Raw genomic sequence first — 15,769 nt, forward strand, 5'->3', positions numbered from 1 at the left:
GAGCCAGTTAATACTTGTTCAATAACTAGGACACAAAGTATATTAAATATAAAAATGATGGCATGTGCAATACTTAAACAGGAAGGACACATAATATTAGTACAAAGAGGGTTGCTTATACAATACTTGTTCATTAAGAAAGACACATAGTATAAGTACAAAAATGCTAGCTTATGGCTTATACAATACTTGTTCGACAGGACACAAAGTATTAGTACACAAAGGATTGCTGATATAATACATGTTTAGTGAGGAGGACAAAAAGTATCATTTAAAGAAAACACAAAAAAAAAACACTAGCTTATGCAATACGGGTAATATATTTATCGCATACTATCGATATATACGCATAAGTGGGCACGCACAACGTATAAGGACAAAAAGGTTAGCTTATACAATACTTGTTCAGTGAGAGGGACACAAAGTATAAGTAAAAAGGTTAGCTTATGCAATACGGGTAACATATTTATCGCATACTAACGATGTCTACGCATAAGTGGGCACGCACAGAGTATAAGTACAAAAGGGTTAGCTTATACAATACTTATTCAGTGAGAGGGACACAAAGTATAAGAACAAGAAGGTTAACTTATGCAACATATTTATCGCATACTAACGATGGCTACGCATAAGTGGGCACGCAGGCACAACACACAATCGCACAGTTAATCGGAAACAAAAATGTAAATGCCACACACTTTTGAAATAAAATGTGTTCATAGGAAGACCCATCATGGTAACTAATTATCACTTAAACGCAGGGCATAGAGTGTGAATGTAAACAGGGTATCTTATTCAATACGGATGACGCATGTATCGCTAGCGAGCGATCGTTACGTGTATTCGTACGCAAGCACAATACACACGCACACACGAATGCAAGCACGCCGCACACACACACGCGCACGCACGCACGCACGCACGCACGCACGCACACACATACACACTCATTCAGTGTACATATTATACATATCATTATATTATAAATATCATAATATTGTCACAAACACGCACCATACAGTGAAAAAAAAACGTAAGCAGGGATAACTACAATAGGTACATGTACATGCGATAAGTCACTGTGTTAAGTTCAGCACGTATGCAAAGAAATGGAAAGCAAGAGTTACACGCCGCTGCGCACATATAATCACATTCAGTCATGCGCGAATAAAACTATTTGGATATCAACTTTTTGCTAGGTGTTAACAACTGCTAACTGTTCCGTATGACTACTTGTATAACAATGAATGAAGTCTATCTGATAGTGTGATGCTTGAATAAACACGTAATGACGGCAAATATACTGTTCAGGGCAGAAAAGGGGACTTATTCGAACACTTTGAGTTCATCATGTCGAACAACCCTGTGGGTACGGTGATTGAGGTCCTTGACCATAATGATCCCGTCTGCAGTCCAGCAGCCCTCCAGCTTTTTGTATTTTACAAGTTGCCTGGCGGTGTACATGATCTGGCTTCTTTTACGGGTTAAGTCCTCGTTTAGATAGGCACCGGAGAAGCCCGTCGATTTTAGCGCCGCACGAGTTTTGTAAAGGGTTTGACGTGACCGATAAGTTGCAAATTTGACTATGATAGGTCTGCTTTTGGAAGGGCCGGGTTTACCAACACGATGACTCCTGTCAATATCTGACAATTTTATGTCAGCATTGACCTGCTTACACAGTTTGATAATGATGTCATCTGTACTCTCGCCCTCTGTCTCGGGTATACCAGTAAGTCGTAAGCAATTCCTGCGGCTGTACTGTTCCGCGTCATCTATCATGTTCTCCAACGAGTTGACGCGTAATCGGAGATCTTCGTTTTCCTGTTTCAGAGTTGCATTTTCATGGCTCAAAAGATCTAGTCTAGATTGCAGACCCTGAACCACGCCATCAACGACCGGTTTGATAAGGCTTAGAATATCATCCTGGAAAGCTGACTTTAGTACTAGTGCGATTTTCTCTAAGTCAGTGTCTGAAAGTGATAGGCTATTAACAGCACTAGTGTTGCCAGCAGTTTCCATGATACTGTCCAAGAATCGACCCTTTTTTAAATCAGCTATATCTTGTGGTGATGACAAAAACCTCTTTTTAGTGTTGTTGACAGTTGGTGTCGAAGGGGTTGTTGTATTGGTATCATACATACGCTAGTTTTTTTAGTAGTATACTCTATCAATACTAACACAAGCAGACTTGGGGCGACCCGGTCGATGTTGTCACTGCGCGAGTGCAGACTTGTCTCGATCCGGTCGATGTTGTCACTGCGCATGTGCAGACTTGGGGCGATCAGGTCGATGTTGTCACTGCGCATGTGCGGACTTGGGGCGATCCGGTCGATGTTGTCACTGCGCATGTGCAGACTTGGGGCGACCCGGTCGATGTTGTCACTGCGCGAGTGCAGACTTGTTGCGATCCGGTCGATGTTGTCACTGCGCATGTGCAGACTTGGGGCGATCCGGTCGATGTTGTCACTGCGCATTACATTCGCGTCCGGGCAAGCTTTATCATCCGGCGTTGCAGCGTCACTGAAACCGAGAGGGTGGGACCGGCTTAAGGGACATAAAACAGGAAATAAAATACTTATGTAACTACACATGTTAAAGAAAAAACGATCATACGATTTAAAGGGGCGGGCATTCATCAACATGAGGCAAACATATTAAATGGTAACGCGTGGGAAAAACGTGCGTTTATTTCAAATACTTGCGTTAAAAGAGAAAAACAATGCATTTTTCCTTATGAGGCTCGATTGGTCATATTCGGCTCGGATCCTACTTAAATGTACCCCGGGTACTCATAAGTATACTAAAATGTACCCCGGCTACGGAAAAAAAACTAACACGTACCCGGAAAATTTAGACCAATTGAGAAAATTCATTCCCGCCCAAATTCGATGTCGTAAAACGCGCTACAAAATTCGAAAAAACAACATCTTTTTGAACAAAACCTTTCTAAACATGCTTTTTTGAGTAGGATTTTCGATAATATTTATGCCATTTCACAGAATATTGACATAAATATGAATATTGTTAATTTTACTAAAATAGCCGAGAACAACAAGCGTTAGAATTCCCCGGTACGTTTCAGTATGTTTTCCGTACCCGGGGTACATTTAAGTATACTTAAGAGTACCCGGGGTACATTTGAGTAGTAACCGAGCCGACAATGATTAAAGTTGATTTAAAATAATGTTACAATTAGCTCTTGTGCTCAGCTGTCACACATTTTCGTGAACGTGGAACTCATTTTGTTAAAAATATCGACATCAAGCATGAGTTGATCATTTATTATTATTGAAATGACAAGGCGTCATCGTTGACAGGGGTAAGTTTCGTATAATAACGATGGTTTAAGGTAATTAATATTTGATACATTTGACACTCACTTGGAACTGATTTTATTAAAGCATTACAACTATTTTCTTTTGACGATTATTTATAAAATTGTAAATTTTATTCTTAAAAATTTCATTAAACATATTCTTTTCAGAATGTAGTTTAATTGGACTATATAACGGACTATATAACGGTTTAGAATTATTCGGTTGTTGTTGTTTTTTATGTTAAGCAAATCCAATCCGCTTTAAAGGAAATTTGTGTTAAAAATGAAGTGTCATCTTAACGAAAATCCAGGTTAGGCGGATTTACATGGGGCCTAGAATTCCAAGAACGAGGCATGTTAATTTTCTTCGGGGATGGGAAAAAGGGAAGCTTGTTTTTGCAGTTATATTTCCTGCCTAGCATCCGATGGATAGAAAAGTGATCTCAACATAGATCTGTGGATCACCTGATAGCGAACAAGCGATACACAAACACCCCATAGAATACCGTGTGAAAGATTTATAGCGAACAGCAAACATTAACTTATGACACGTGATACTTACATCTCTGATCAACAGCGCCCCGTGCCGCGGTCCCGCTATATGCGTCCGGTTTCTGTGGGCTCTCTCTCCGGGATCGCGGCGCATGGTGGCTGGTGGCGTCATACACGCAGTCCGGGTCCAGCAAAAGGGTACTGGGCCGAAAACCAAGAGCGAGTAACTTTTGGTACTGGAAAGGACTGATTGGCTGCTGAAATGTCAGCTTTCTTCCCCAAACATAGTTTTTTAAATAACAAAATCGTGATAACAAAGTAAGGTATATGTGGTGTTTGTTATACCGTCGAGTTTGCATAATAATTGGGAACATGTCAAAATATACAAAACAATGAAATGTATGAACATGGCAGTATTTTATTTATTTACTTGTAGTTGTCTGCACTTAACAGTATAATTTATCTGTAAGTTATAATGTTTAGTTTTATAAATCGCTCAATCAATTGCGATAAATCCTACAGACTGACTGATTAAAGTAATCGCAGCGGTTATTTCCTGTTTGCTGATCGAAAGCTGCTTCGTGCTTGTCGTGTTTTTTTAATTGTGAGCGGTTAGAATGCATGTATATTATTTGCAATCAACAGCCTATAACGTATGTCATTAAAGTTGTCTAGAACCGTACTTGCTGTACTTATTGAAACAAAACTTATTTGTCAGAAAATAATAATCGATAAAAATGACGTCATCGCATGTTGTTGTTTTTTTTATAAGAAAGGCTATGTTTTGAACTGAAACATGCTCGGAACCAGTGACATATCTGAATGTGAACATGTCGAGTTTGTCTAAATTACAAGGTATGCACCGATTTCTGAAGGGGAACGGCGAAGCAGGCATACGACTTAATTTAGTGTTTTAATTCAAAAGCTTTGCGCAATCCAAAGATTCTTCATAACACAATTGTAAAATTTGCCCCATCAAAACGAACCAGAAAAATAAATAGAAATACATTTATTATTAAAATTACGAAAATTCCTTAGGTTTTCAAAAGGTACCTTGGTCATGTCTTATCAAATATTGTACGGACAATTACAGTGACGGCTTAATTGTATACTCACCGTTAATAGACATCAATCATAAATATTATTTTTAAATAAATGGAATGTAAACTATTGATAGGAAATTAATAGAATTATTGAAAGAAAAGTTATCAAAGAGGTTAAGACGTGTTATTGTACTTCATCAAAAATTGCACCGTAACTAAAGATAAAACCCGCTCGGAAAAAAGGGCTTTTTGTGCGCGTCACCTCAAGTGTCGTCCATGATAAGCATGTACAGTTCGAGCAGGCTAATCTGGGATGACACTTTCTGATTGTATGACATGTTTTGTTTAAAGGCAGTTAAATAATTGGCGAACATCCAGCGAACTGCACAGGCTAATATTGGACGACACTTTCTAATTGTATGGCATGTTTTGTTTAAAGGCAGTTAAATAATTGGCGAACATCCAGCGAACTGCACAGGCTAATATGGGACGACACTTTCTGATTGTATGGCATGTTTTGTTTAAAGGCAGTTAAATAATTGGCGAACATCCAGCGAACTGCACAGGCTAATATGGGACGACACTTTCTGATTGTATGACATGTTTTGTTTAAAGGCAGTTAAATAATTGGCGAACATCCAGCGAACTGCACAGGCTAATATTGGACGACACTTTCTAATTGTATGACATGTTTTGTTTAAAGGCAGTTAAATAATTGGCGAACATCCAGCGAACTGCACAGGCTAATATGGGACGACACTTTCTGATTGTATGGCATGTTTTGTTTAAAGGCAGTTAAATAATTGGCGAACATCCAGCGAACTGCACAGGCTAATATGGGACGACACTTTCTGATTGTATGGCATGTTTTGTTTAAAGGCAGTTAAATAGTTGGCGAACATCCAGCGAACTGCACATGCTAATATTGGACGACACTTTACGCACATGCATTAAGGCCGGTTTTCCCAGGGCTAAAATATGTATCGTATGATGTTCTATAAGACGGGCTGTATTCAATTACCGACCATTTACATGTGCAGAGCTGAACGATCTGTCTGGCCCGGCGGTAAAGGGCCGACACCGACCGGAAGTGGGCCGGCTGTCCACTTTATCAACTTCCATGGAGGAACCAGACCCGCCCTGCGCACGCCACTTTGAGAATAGAAATTGTGCTTTAGTAAGGTAAGAGTGTTAAAGGGGCCTTTTCACAGATTTTTGGCATGTTATGACGTTTGTCATTAAATGCTTTATATTGCTGAATTTATACATTGGATCTAAAAAGCGCCAGTAAAAGAAAATAATAAAATTAAAAAAAGAAAAAAGTAACCCCCAACTGGGCTCGCAACACTGATCCCTGGCGTAAAATGCTATCGCATAGACAATTCGGCCATCCGCGCTCATACATTGGGTAGTGAATGTTATACTCTTTTTAAGCAATCCTCGTTGTATTACAAAATATAACGACCCCAACAAACTATTCAATTGTTTGACGTTGCAACGCTTTATAATTTTCAGGTTTTTAAAACGTCAAACAATGCATATAATGGATATTTTAAAGCATGGTAAATGTTCAGTATTAATGTTTCCGCACAAATATCATAACTACAACACACATTTGCGAATCTGAAGCATTTTTTTAATTTGTCAATTTACCGAAACGTGTTAAGGCCTAATTCTAGGATTAATGCATGTGCGTAAAGTGCCATTTCAGATTAGCCTGTGCAGTCCGCAAAGAGTAATAGGGACGTCACTCTCCGCATAAATTTAATTTTCGTACAGAAGAGAATTCGTTTTAACGATAAAATCCAAAAAAAGCGGAAAGTTTGGTCACTGATTAGCTGCGGACTGCACAAGCTTAGCTGGGATCGATTTTTATGCATTGACATAAATATCAGCTTTCCGTCTCCGAGAATGAGGCTCGTCATAATCATGTTGTGCCCTCCCCTTTCCTCCCAAAATTAGATGTGTATATAAAAATAATACCATGTTAACATCTGTTTTCAGCATAGCTGAACATCATTGCTTTTCTTTTTAATTTTATGCATATTCGTCGATTTGTTTTACATTTGAACAAAAGTAAACTTTGAAATTTCGTTGAAATAACAACTATATGACGTCAACATGATGACGTAATTATCAAATTGCGAGTCGGGCACACTTCGTTGTTCGGTTCTCTGATAAGATTTCGAGTCTGGGTCGAATGCGAGGATGCTGGTGCAACCCCTCGGTAGCGGCTGATGCTTGAAGAGCTGCGCAGACTCGCGCCTAAGGGCGTGCATAGCGTCCGGGTCCGGCATGTCCCTCCCCCGCCCACCACTGGTATACAAAGTATACAACTTTGGGCACCAGCCCCTGCCCAAAGTTGTATACGGTCACGATGCTGCAGTGGGCCGGGGTACGGAACGCGTACTGGGGACCTGATCTTGGAACGAAAAACATTAACATATAAAAATACAAGCGCACATTGAGTGTTATTATACTGACATTAAACTGATACAATATAACACTGTATATAGTATTTAAGTTGTTAGTAGTTGTTATTAGTACGTAACGCGCATAGGGGACCCGATTTATAAACATAGCAAAAGCAGCATGCAAATAAAACAGCAGCAGCAAAAGCAGCAGTAGCAGTAGTAATAGTAAAAGTAGTATTTGTTGTTACTGTTGTTGTTGTTGTGGTAGCAGAAGTTATAGTAGTAGTAGTAGTAAAGTAGTAAAAGTAGTAAGTAGTAGTATAGTAGTAGTAGTAGTAGTAGTAGTAGTAGTAGTAGTAGTAGTAGTAGTAGTATAGTCGTAGTAGTCGTAGTAGTAGTAGTAGTAGTAGTAGTAGTAGTAGTAGTAGTAGAAGTAGTAGTAGTAGAAGTAGTAATTGTAGTAGTGCTAGTAGTAGTAGCGGTAGTAGTGGTAGTAGTAAAAGTAGTTGGTAGTAGTAGTAGTAGTAGACGTTAGTCGTAGTAGTAGTAGTAGTAGTAGAGTAGTAGTATATTAGTAGTAGAAGTCGTAGAAGTAGAAGTAAGTAGTACGTAGTAGTAGTCGTAGTAGTAAGTAGTAGTAGTAGTAGTAGTTAGTAGTTAGTAGATAGTAGTTTAGAAGTAGATAGTAGTAGTAGTAGAAGAAGTAGTAGTAGTAGTAGTAGTAGTAGTAAGTCAGTAGTTAGTAAGTATGTAGTAGTTAGTAGTAATAGTAGTCAGTAGATAGTAGGTAGTAGTAGTAATAGTAGTAAGTAGTAGTAGTAAGTAGTAGTCGTAGTAGTAGTAGTAGTAGTCGTCGTTGTAGTAGTAGTAGTAGTAGTCGTAGTAGTCGTAGTCGTAGTAGTCGTCGTAGTCGTAGTCGTAGTAGTCGTCGTAGTAGTAGTAGTAGTCGTCGTAGTAGTAGTAGTAGTAGTAGTAGTCGTAGTCGTTAGTAGTAGTAGTGTAGTAGTAGTAGTAGTCGTAGTCGTAGTCGTAGTAGTTAGTCGTCGTAGTCGTAGTCGTCGTAGTCGTAGTAGTCGTAGTAGTCGTCGTAGTAGTAGTAGTCGTCGTAGTAGTAGTCGTAGTAGTCGTAGTAGTAGTCGTAGTAGTTGTCGTAGTTGTAGTCGTCGTAGTTGTTGTTGTTGTCGTAGTAGTCGTCGCCGTCGTCGTCGCGGTCGTTGTTGTCGTTGTCGTCGTCGTAGTAGTCGTCGTCGTCGTCGTCGTCGTAGTAGTCGTCGCCGTCGTCGTCGTCGTCGTCGTTTGTCGTAGTCGTAGTCGTCGTCGTAGTAGTCGTAGTCGTCGTCGTCGTCGTGGTCGTCGTCGTAGTCGCCGCCGTCGTAGTAGTCGTCGTCGTCGTCGTTCGTCGTCGTAGTCGTCGTCGCCGTCGTCGCCGTCGTCGTCGTAGCCGTCGTCGTCGTAGTCGTCGTCGCGTAGTTGTAGTCCTCGTCGTAGTCGTAGTCGTCGTCGTCGTCTCGTAGTAGTCGTCGTAGTCGTAGTAGTCGTAGTAGTCGTCGTCGTAGTAGTAGTCGTCGTCGTCGTCGTTGTCGTCGCCGTCGTAGTCGTCGTCGTCGTAGTCTCGCCGTCGTCGTCGTCGTCGTGGTCGCCGTCGTCTCGTCGTCGCGGTCGTAGTCGTCGTCGTTGTTGTCGTCGTCGTCGTCCCGTCGTCGTAGTCGTCGTCGTAGTCGTCGTCGTAGTCGTCGTCGTCGTCGTCGTCGTCGTCGTCGTCGTCGTCGTCGTTGTCCTCGTTGTCGTCGTTGTCGTCGTTGTCGTCGTCGTTGTTGTTGTTGTCGTAGTAGTAGTAGTAGTAGTCGAAGTAGTTGTTGTAGTAGTAGTAGTAGTAGTAGTAGCAGCAGCAGTCGTAGTAGTAGTAGTAGTAGTAGTAGTAGTAGTAGTAGTAGTAGTAGTAGTAGTAGTAGTAGTAGTAGTCGTAGTAGTCGTTTGTTGTTGTAGTCGTAGTAGTAGTAGTAGTAGTAGTAGTAGTAGTAGTAGTAGTAGTAGTCGTAGTAGTAGTAGTCGTCGTCGTAGTCGTAGTAGCCGTAGTCGTCGCCGTAGTCGTAGTAGTAGTAGTAGTAGTAGTCGTAGTCGTCGTCGTCGTCGTAGTCGTCCGTAGTCGTCTAGTCGTCGTCGTCGTCGTCGTCGTCGTCGTCGTCGTCGTCGTAGCCGTAGTCGTCGTCGTCGTCGTAGTCGTAGTCGTAGTCGTAGTAGTCGTCGTCGTAGTCGTCGTAGTAGTCGTAGTCGTCCTTAGTCGTCCCGTTGTTGTTGTCCTCGTCGTCGTCGCCGTCCTCGTCTTCTTCGTCGCCGTCGTCGTCGTCGTCTCGTCGTAGTCGTAGTAGTCGTAGTTGTTGTTGTTCTTGTTGTTGTTGTCGTCGTCGTCGTAGTCGTCGTCGTCGTCGTCGTCGTCTCGTCGTCGTCTCGTCGTCGTCGTCGTCGTCGTCGTAGTCGTCGTCGTAGTCGTCGTCGTAGTAGTTCGTCGTCGTCGTCGTCGTCGTCGTAGTAGTCGCCGTAGTAGTCGTAGAAGTGCTCGTCGTCGTCGTGGTCTTCCTGGTAGTCGTAAAAGTAGTGGTAGTAGTCGTAGTAGAAGTAGTAGTCGTCGTAGTCGTCGTCGTCGTCGTCGTAGTCGTCGTAGTAGTAGTCGTAGTCGTATAGTCGTCGTAGTAGTCGTAGTAGTCGTAGTAGTAGTAGTAGTAGTAGTAGTAGTAGTAGTAGTAGTAGTAGTAGCAGCAGCAGTAGCAGAAACAGTAGCATTAGCATTGGCAGTAGCAGTAGCAGAAATAGTAGCATTAGCATTAGAAGTAGCAGTAGCAGAGGTAATAGTGGTAGTGGTGATTGTAGTGGTAACGGCAACGGCAGCGGTAGTAATAGTGATAGTATTTGTTGTTGTTGAAGTAGAGGTTGTATTTCGTTAATCATAATCATCATCATCATCATTATCATCATCATCATCACCACCACCAAAACCAACACCATCAACACTTTCTCCATCATTATCCGCATCATCATCAGAATCACATTCATTATTACCTCACACCTGTCGGCACAGAGCACTGAGATCCCGGCCAATGTCCCGACGACGTCGGTCGCACTTCATCCTCCGTTAGTACGCCTTTCTTAAGTATGAGCGCCTGGCTCGATGTCGGCATTACCTTGGTAACGGAACAGCATTTTAAAAGCCAAAAACCAAAAACGTTTCTTCATAACTAAAAGAAAGTCATAGATTCAAATAAATGTAGTTATATTTCACTCTAGACATCGCTTCGTATATGGATAGTACTCAATAACAATAAATAAAATGATGAAGCATTTGTAACTCTTTTCGACGATAATTTTAAGAACAATACATTCTGCATTACTGACAGCGTTTAGTTTAAACATATTGATTTTAGCTCGATTGCGTAAACTGCCCCAGGCTTATCGAAACGCTCTCGAGTCCGTTTCCTGGTTTCACTCGGTGTCTTTGGGAGATGAAGACAGAACGCCCCCACAGAAGAGAGGAACGAGTGACCTCCTGGCGTCTCAATGACAGCGTGTAGAATGTGAACTATTTTAGTAGTGACGTTTAGGCCTCTGAATCGCCCTGTGCGATTGATTTACCTCCCCAGAACAAAGTTTGATTCCTGATGAATGTATTTTTTTTTATAAATGTTCCCGTTATTATTGTTAAAAATTTAGCATATAAAAAATAATTATAAAAATAAATTTTGGTAGTGGACACGTTTAATAACAGTAAACATCAATACGATAATCCTTCATTCAAATAATGTAACCTGTATTCTAGCAATTCGTGGCTATATATTAACTTGTATTCTCGCATTTCATAGCAAAATGTTTACATATTTTCGGATAATACAATTACATTTACAAGCAAAAACTATGATCGTAAGACTTTTGGACTAAATATATTAACTAGTCATCTATTGTATTATGATAAGTTGTAAACATTCCAAATTTCTTAAATGGTTCCGTGTCTACATTATATCATTGCGTAACGTAACAATACTTTGCGATGTCGATCTATTCTGACATTCATATGTTATTATTTGATTTACAATGAAGTATAGATTTTTTTATGTGAACAAAATCGAGCTTAGTGAAAAATGAGGCGCACTCTTGGAAAATGGGGACTAATGAATATGCTGCGTATAGTGTAATCCCAGATGTGGACTTCACAGGCTAATCAGGGACGACTCTTTCCGCTGTTATGCAAGCTTTCGTTTAAAAAGGAAAATCCAGTTTAAGCGGAAGGTGTTGTGTCTGATAAGCCAGTGTTGACAGTCTTATCTGGGACAACACTTTACGCACATGCATTAAGCGTCGTTTTCCTAGAGCGCTGGTCATATATTTATAAAGTCAGTGAAAAAACACACACAATAAAGGAAACATGTTTCTATCAACAACCTTCGAGTACACTTTTAGACTTTTCTAATACATCACTTTATCATATCAATATAGCTCCCTTATTTTTGAACGGCTTGTGTTTGTTTGTTTGTTTTTTTGTTTTATTTGAGCATACATGTCAAGCAATTTACAATTCAATGCAATCAATGCAATAAATAACGTATAGATTGCATTATTATCATATTCAGAAACATGCATTACATGAATGGTGCCATTTATCACAGATCCAAATAAGATTACGACATGATGTATACACAGGATAACCCGTAAAGCTTAGACATGTAAACATGAAAAAGCTTATTTCCAACGGGGTCCCTGGATTTAGTCGAACAGATCTTATAAGTGACTATAAATATATTGTTTTTTCAGTTCTTAATATAGAATCGACATGATCCTACACATGATTTCTTCTACAAATTAAGTGAATCTTTCAAAAGTTGACATGATAATACACTGACACGAATAAATAACATAAAAAATAATTAATTACATAAAATAAAACAAATCTAAAAGTAAAAATACATGGAATTCTCGTCTACCTTCATATCATTTAATAGATGTGTCTTAACAAGTTTCTTAAAAGTAAATTTCGATTCGATGGACTTTATATTATCGGGTAATGCATTCCAATCCGTAATACCATTGTAGTAAAATGAAGAACTAGTAAAGCCATCAACTTGAGGTACATAAAAATTAAATCGGGATCTATTCCCATACTGATGGACATCTGTACATTTGACAAAATTGTCTTTCATATAGCTTGGACATTTATTGTAGAAAATCTTATGGATGTGGTTAAGCCGAAGTTGCTTGCATTTTTGCTCAACGTTCAATAAACCAAGTTCTTCAAAATGCGATACAACAAGTGATGTCCTACAATGGGAATTGTTAATAAAACGAACCATTTTATTTTGGACTATTTGTAACTTGTGCTTAAGCTGTTTCTTGAGTCCACAATACCACGAAGAGGATACATAATCTAAATGACATTGTATTATAGAATTACATAAGCTTTTTCTAAGACTTTTATTTAAAAAATCACGTTGTCTATATAAAAAATTAAGTCTAGAGTTTACCTTCTTGACGATATTATTTACAATAGAAGAACCGGACAAATCAGCATCTAGAATAGAACCAAGATATTTACATACGTCTGAGTGTTGAAATTTGGACCATGGATAATTCTACACATATCTGATAATTCCTGAAAATTTAATTTAACTTGAAAAAAAAAACTTAACAAATTAAAAACGTCACTTCCAAAATCAAATTCGCAAACTCGTACAACGTTAAATAATAACAATGTGAAAAGTAAAACGCATAAACTTACACGTCTTAATAATTGACCGGCTTGCAACATGCCGATTGAACAGTTTCGCTCCTGAATATCCATACGAGCCATATTGTTTTTCTTTCATTACTGTTATGTTTTCCTTGTGTAAAAACTTACCCAGAATTATGAAATTGAAATTAAATCGGAATAACATGTATATTGCCATTTACAACAATTAGTGATTTTTCCTACGCAATACTCTTTAAAACTAGCATAGCTCAGTAATGAGTAAATATATTTATTTAAAATTGCACATGTGATCATTTGACTACAATATGTGCAAGCTTACGATAAAATCATTCATCCGTGATGATCAGACGCTTTAGCAAGTGGGAAAGGTAGTCTGTAGAATACAAAGTGCGCGATTGCGCTCCTGAATATTCATACGAGCTATATTGTTTTGTAAATTAATTTTATGTTTTCCTTATGTAAGAACCCTCCTAAAATAATTAAATTGAAATAAAAATAGAATTAAATCGCGTTTCAACATTTTCACTTGCAAAAATACGAAACCACACCTAGCCCACGTGCTAAAGCGTCCAATCGTTAGGAAAGAATGATTTTATCGTGAGCTTGCATAGAATGTCGTCAAATAATCGTATTTAAAATTTTAAATAAATGTCTTAACTCATAACTGAGATATTCAAGTTTGAAAAGTGATGCGTTAGAAAAGTCCCAAAGTGTAAGAAAATCTGATTCTTCTCTTGACAAATCTCCATTTATTACATCATTTTTGGTATATATTTATGTTCGTGCTGATTTCTTTTCGTCCACATATGATCGTTGTTTACCATACAAATAATACATAACTGAATCATTACTTACCCATCCGAAAGTGGCACTCTTTGACAAAACATGCCCAACTTTGTTACCATGACGTTCGATGTCATTGACGTATATAACAAAGACGTAACGTCATCGATATAGTGACGTCATGTTATTGAACTTAGTTTATCTTCGGTAGGCCGTCTATTGTTTTATAACAAGCGTTGTAGGACTACATTACTGTAAGTAATTCAGTTCATTTGGAACAAATCATCATGGAGACATGCGTCTTTCTACCAATTTATTCTCATACATACGATGACGAATGCGTACACGTAGACGTAAACGTAGACGATTGTCTAAACACAAATAAATTCAAATTATAACAATGTTATATTAAGCAATGTTAAATAATAATTCTTATTATTCTAACAACTCATTTAAATAACATTTACACAAAACATGCACGTTACATTTTTTAAAAAGATTTAATCATTTCAAATCAACCTAAATGATGATGTTATTTCAGGAATTCAATACGAATTAAAACAATATCTCACGTGTACATTATTTTATAAAAGTATTCATTATAAGTGACGTTTTGTTGTGGGCTAAATATTAAATTGCATCTCATATTAGCCGTATGTTTTTATAAGACAGAGTCAATTATGGGTATATTTGAAACACGTTCCGAAGTTTCCTCCTAAATTGGATGTTTGCTCAAAAGAGACTTCATTTAAACGAAAAATTCCATTAAACGGAAGCTCGCATGTACTAACACGGGACGATACTGGAAGTCCTTGCATAAAGTGCAGTTTTCCAGTTTTTTTTATATTTTATTTGTGTGTGTGTTAAGAATCGGTTTACATAAAGCACCAGCTCGTGAACACACTAAACATAAGCTTTGAAAAAGAAAATGTTAACCGAGCAACATGCCAACAAACCGCATAGAATATCGGACAATAAATAACGATTTGGTACACCTGTGTTGTGTATTTGAAGCATATCCTTTAGAATACTTACATCATAATGCCGTTGCATTTAATCGGTATGTTGCGTATTCCGCACGTCCCCAACTTTTTTGAAAACGGCCATTAGAATTGCGCCGCGCTGTGGGTAAACGGGGCTTAATGCATGTGCGTAAAGTTTCGTTCTAGATAATCCCGCACAGGCTAATCACAGACCGACTGCACAGGCTAATCTGGGACGTCGCTTTACGCACTTGAATCAAGACCAGTTTTTCCAGAGCGAGGCAAAATTCAACATACACCGATTTTAAGATGAAAAGCAGGTATCACCGAACGTGAGTATCAACGATGTAAATACACGACAAATGTGGCGTAATAAAACCTACCCAGAAAAAAGAACAGACGGTTCGCAATTTTGCAGTCACCATTTAATTAAACATACCTATACATGTATTGTAATATTAAAGAGGCCTTTTCACGTTTTGGTAATTTGACAAATTACAAAAAATGGTTTCAGATACGCAAATGTTCGTTGTAGTTATGATATTTGTGAGGAAACGGTATAACGTGCTCTAAAAATCCATTATTTGCATCTTTTGACGATTTACAAACCTGAAAATAATAAAGCGTTGCAATGCGAAACGATTTACTAATTTGGATAGTTCTGTTGTTGTCGTTATATTGTGTGACACTACGAGGATTGCTATATGAAGTATAAAATACATCATTCATTTTATGAGCACGGATTGCCGAGTGGTCTAAGCCTTAGACTTTTACCCCTGGGGTCAGTGGTTCGAGCCCTGTTGAGGGTTACTTTTTTCTTTAAAAAAAAAATTATTCTTGTTTTTTATTGCCGCTTTTTGGATCCAATGTTTAAATTGATCAATATAAAGCATTTAATGATGAACTTAAATACATGTCAAAATATGTGAAAAGATCCCTTCAAATCTCATTTCAGTTGAGACCGACTCAACTTGCCGTCTCGACTTAAATAGTATTACTTGTTA

General features: G+C 38.7%; 2 protein-coding genes and 1 long non-coding RNA gene across 3 annotated transcripts in view; 1 reads left to right on the forward strand and 2 right to left on the reverse strand.

The window, feature by feature from the left end:
- LOC127881603 (uncharacterized) overlaps nt 1–15,769 on the forward strand; it is a 638,632-nt gene that overhangs the window by 545,133 nt on the left and 77,730 nt on the right. The gene's annotated exons all lie outside the window — the stretch shown is intronic.
- Nucleotides 1,006–4,286, reverse strand: LOC127881623 (uncharacterized). Its single transcript, XM_052429690.1, has 2 exons — nt 3,879–4,286; nt 1,006–2,520 (listed from the first exon to the last, which is right to left on the reverse strand). The coding sequence occupies exon 2, from the start codon at nt 2,137–2,139 to the stop codon at nt 1,327–1,329; it is 813 nt and encodes a 270-aa protein (XP_052285650.1). The 5' UTR covers nt 2,140–2,520; nt 3,879–4,286; the 3' UTR covers nt 1,006–1,326.
- Nucleotides 7,195–13,912, reverse strand: LOC127881764 (uncharacterized). The gene is made up of 3 exons (XR_008050263.1): nt 13,855–13,912; nt 10,323–10,444; nt 7,195–7,273 (listed from the first exon to the last, which is right to left on the reverse strand). It is a non-coding gene; the product is annotated as an uncharacterized LOC127881764 (long non-coding RNA).

The sequence above is a fragment of the Dreissena polymorpha genome, chromosome 1, assembly GCF_020536995.1.
Source record: "Dreissena polymorpha isolate Duluth1 chromosome 1, UMN_Dpol_1.0, whole genome shotgun sequence".
Taxonomy (NCBI): domain Eukaryota; kingdom Metazoa; phylum Mollusca; class Bivalvia; order Myida; family Dreissenidae; genus Dreissena; species Dreissena polymorpha.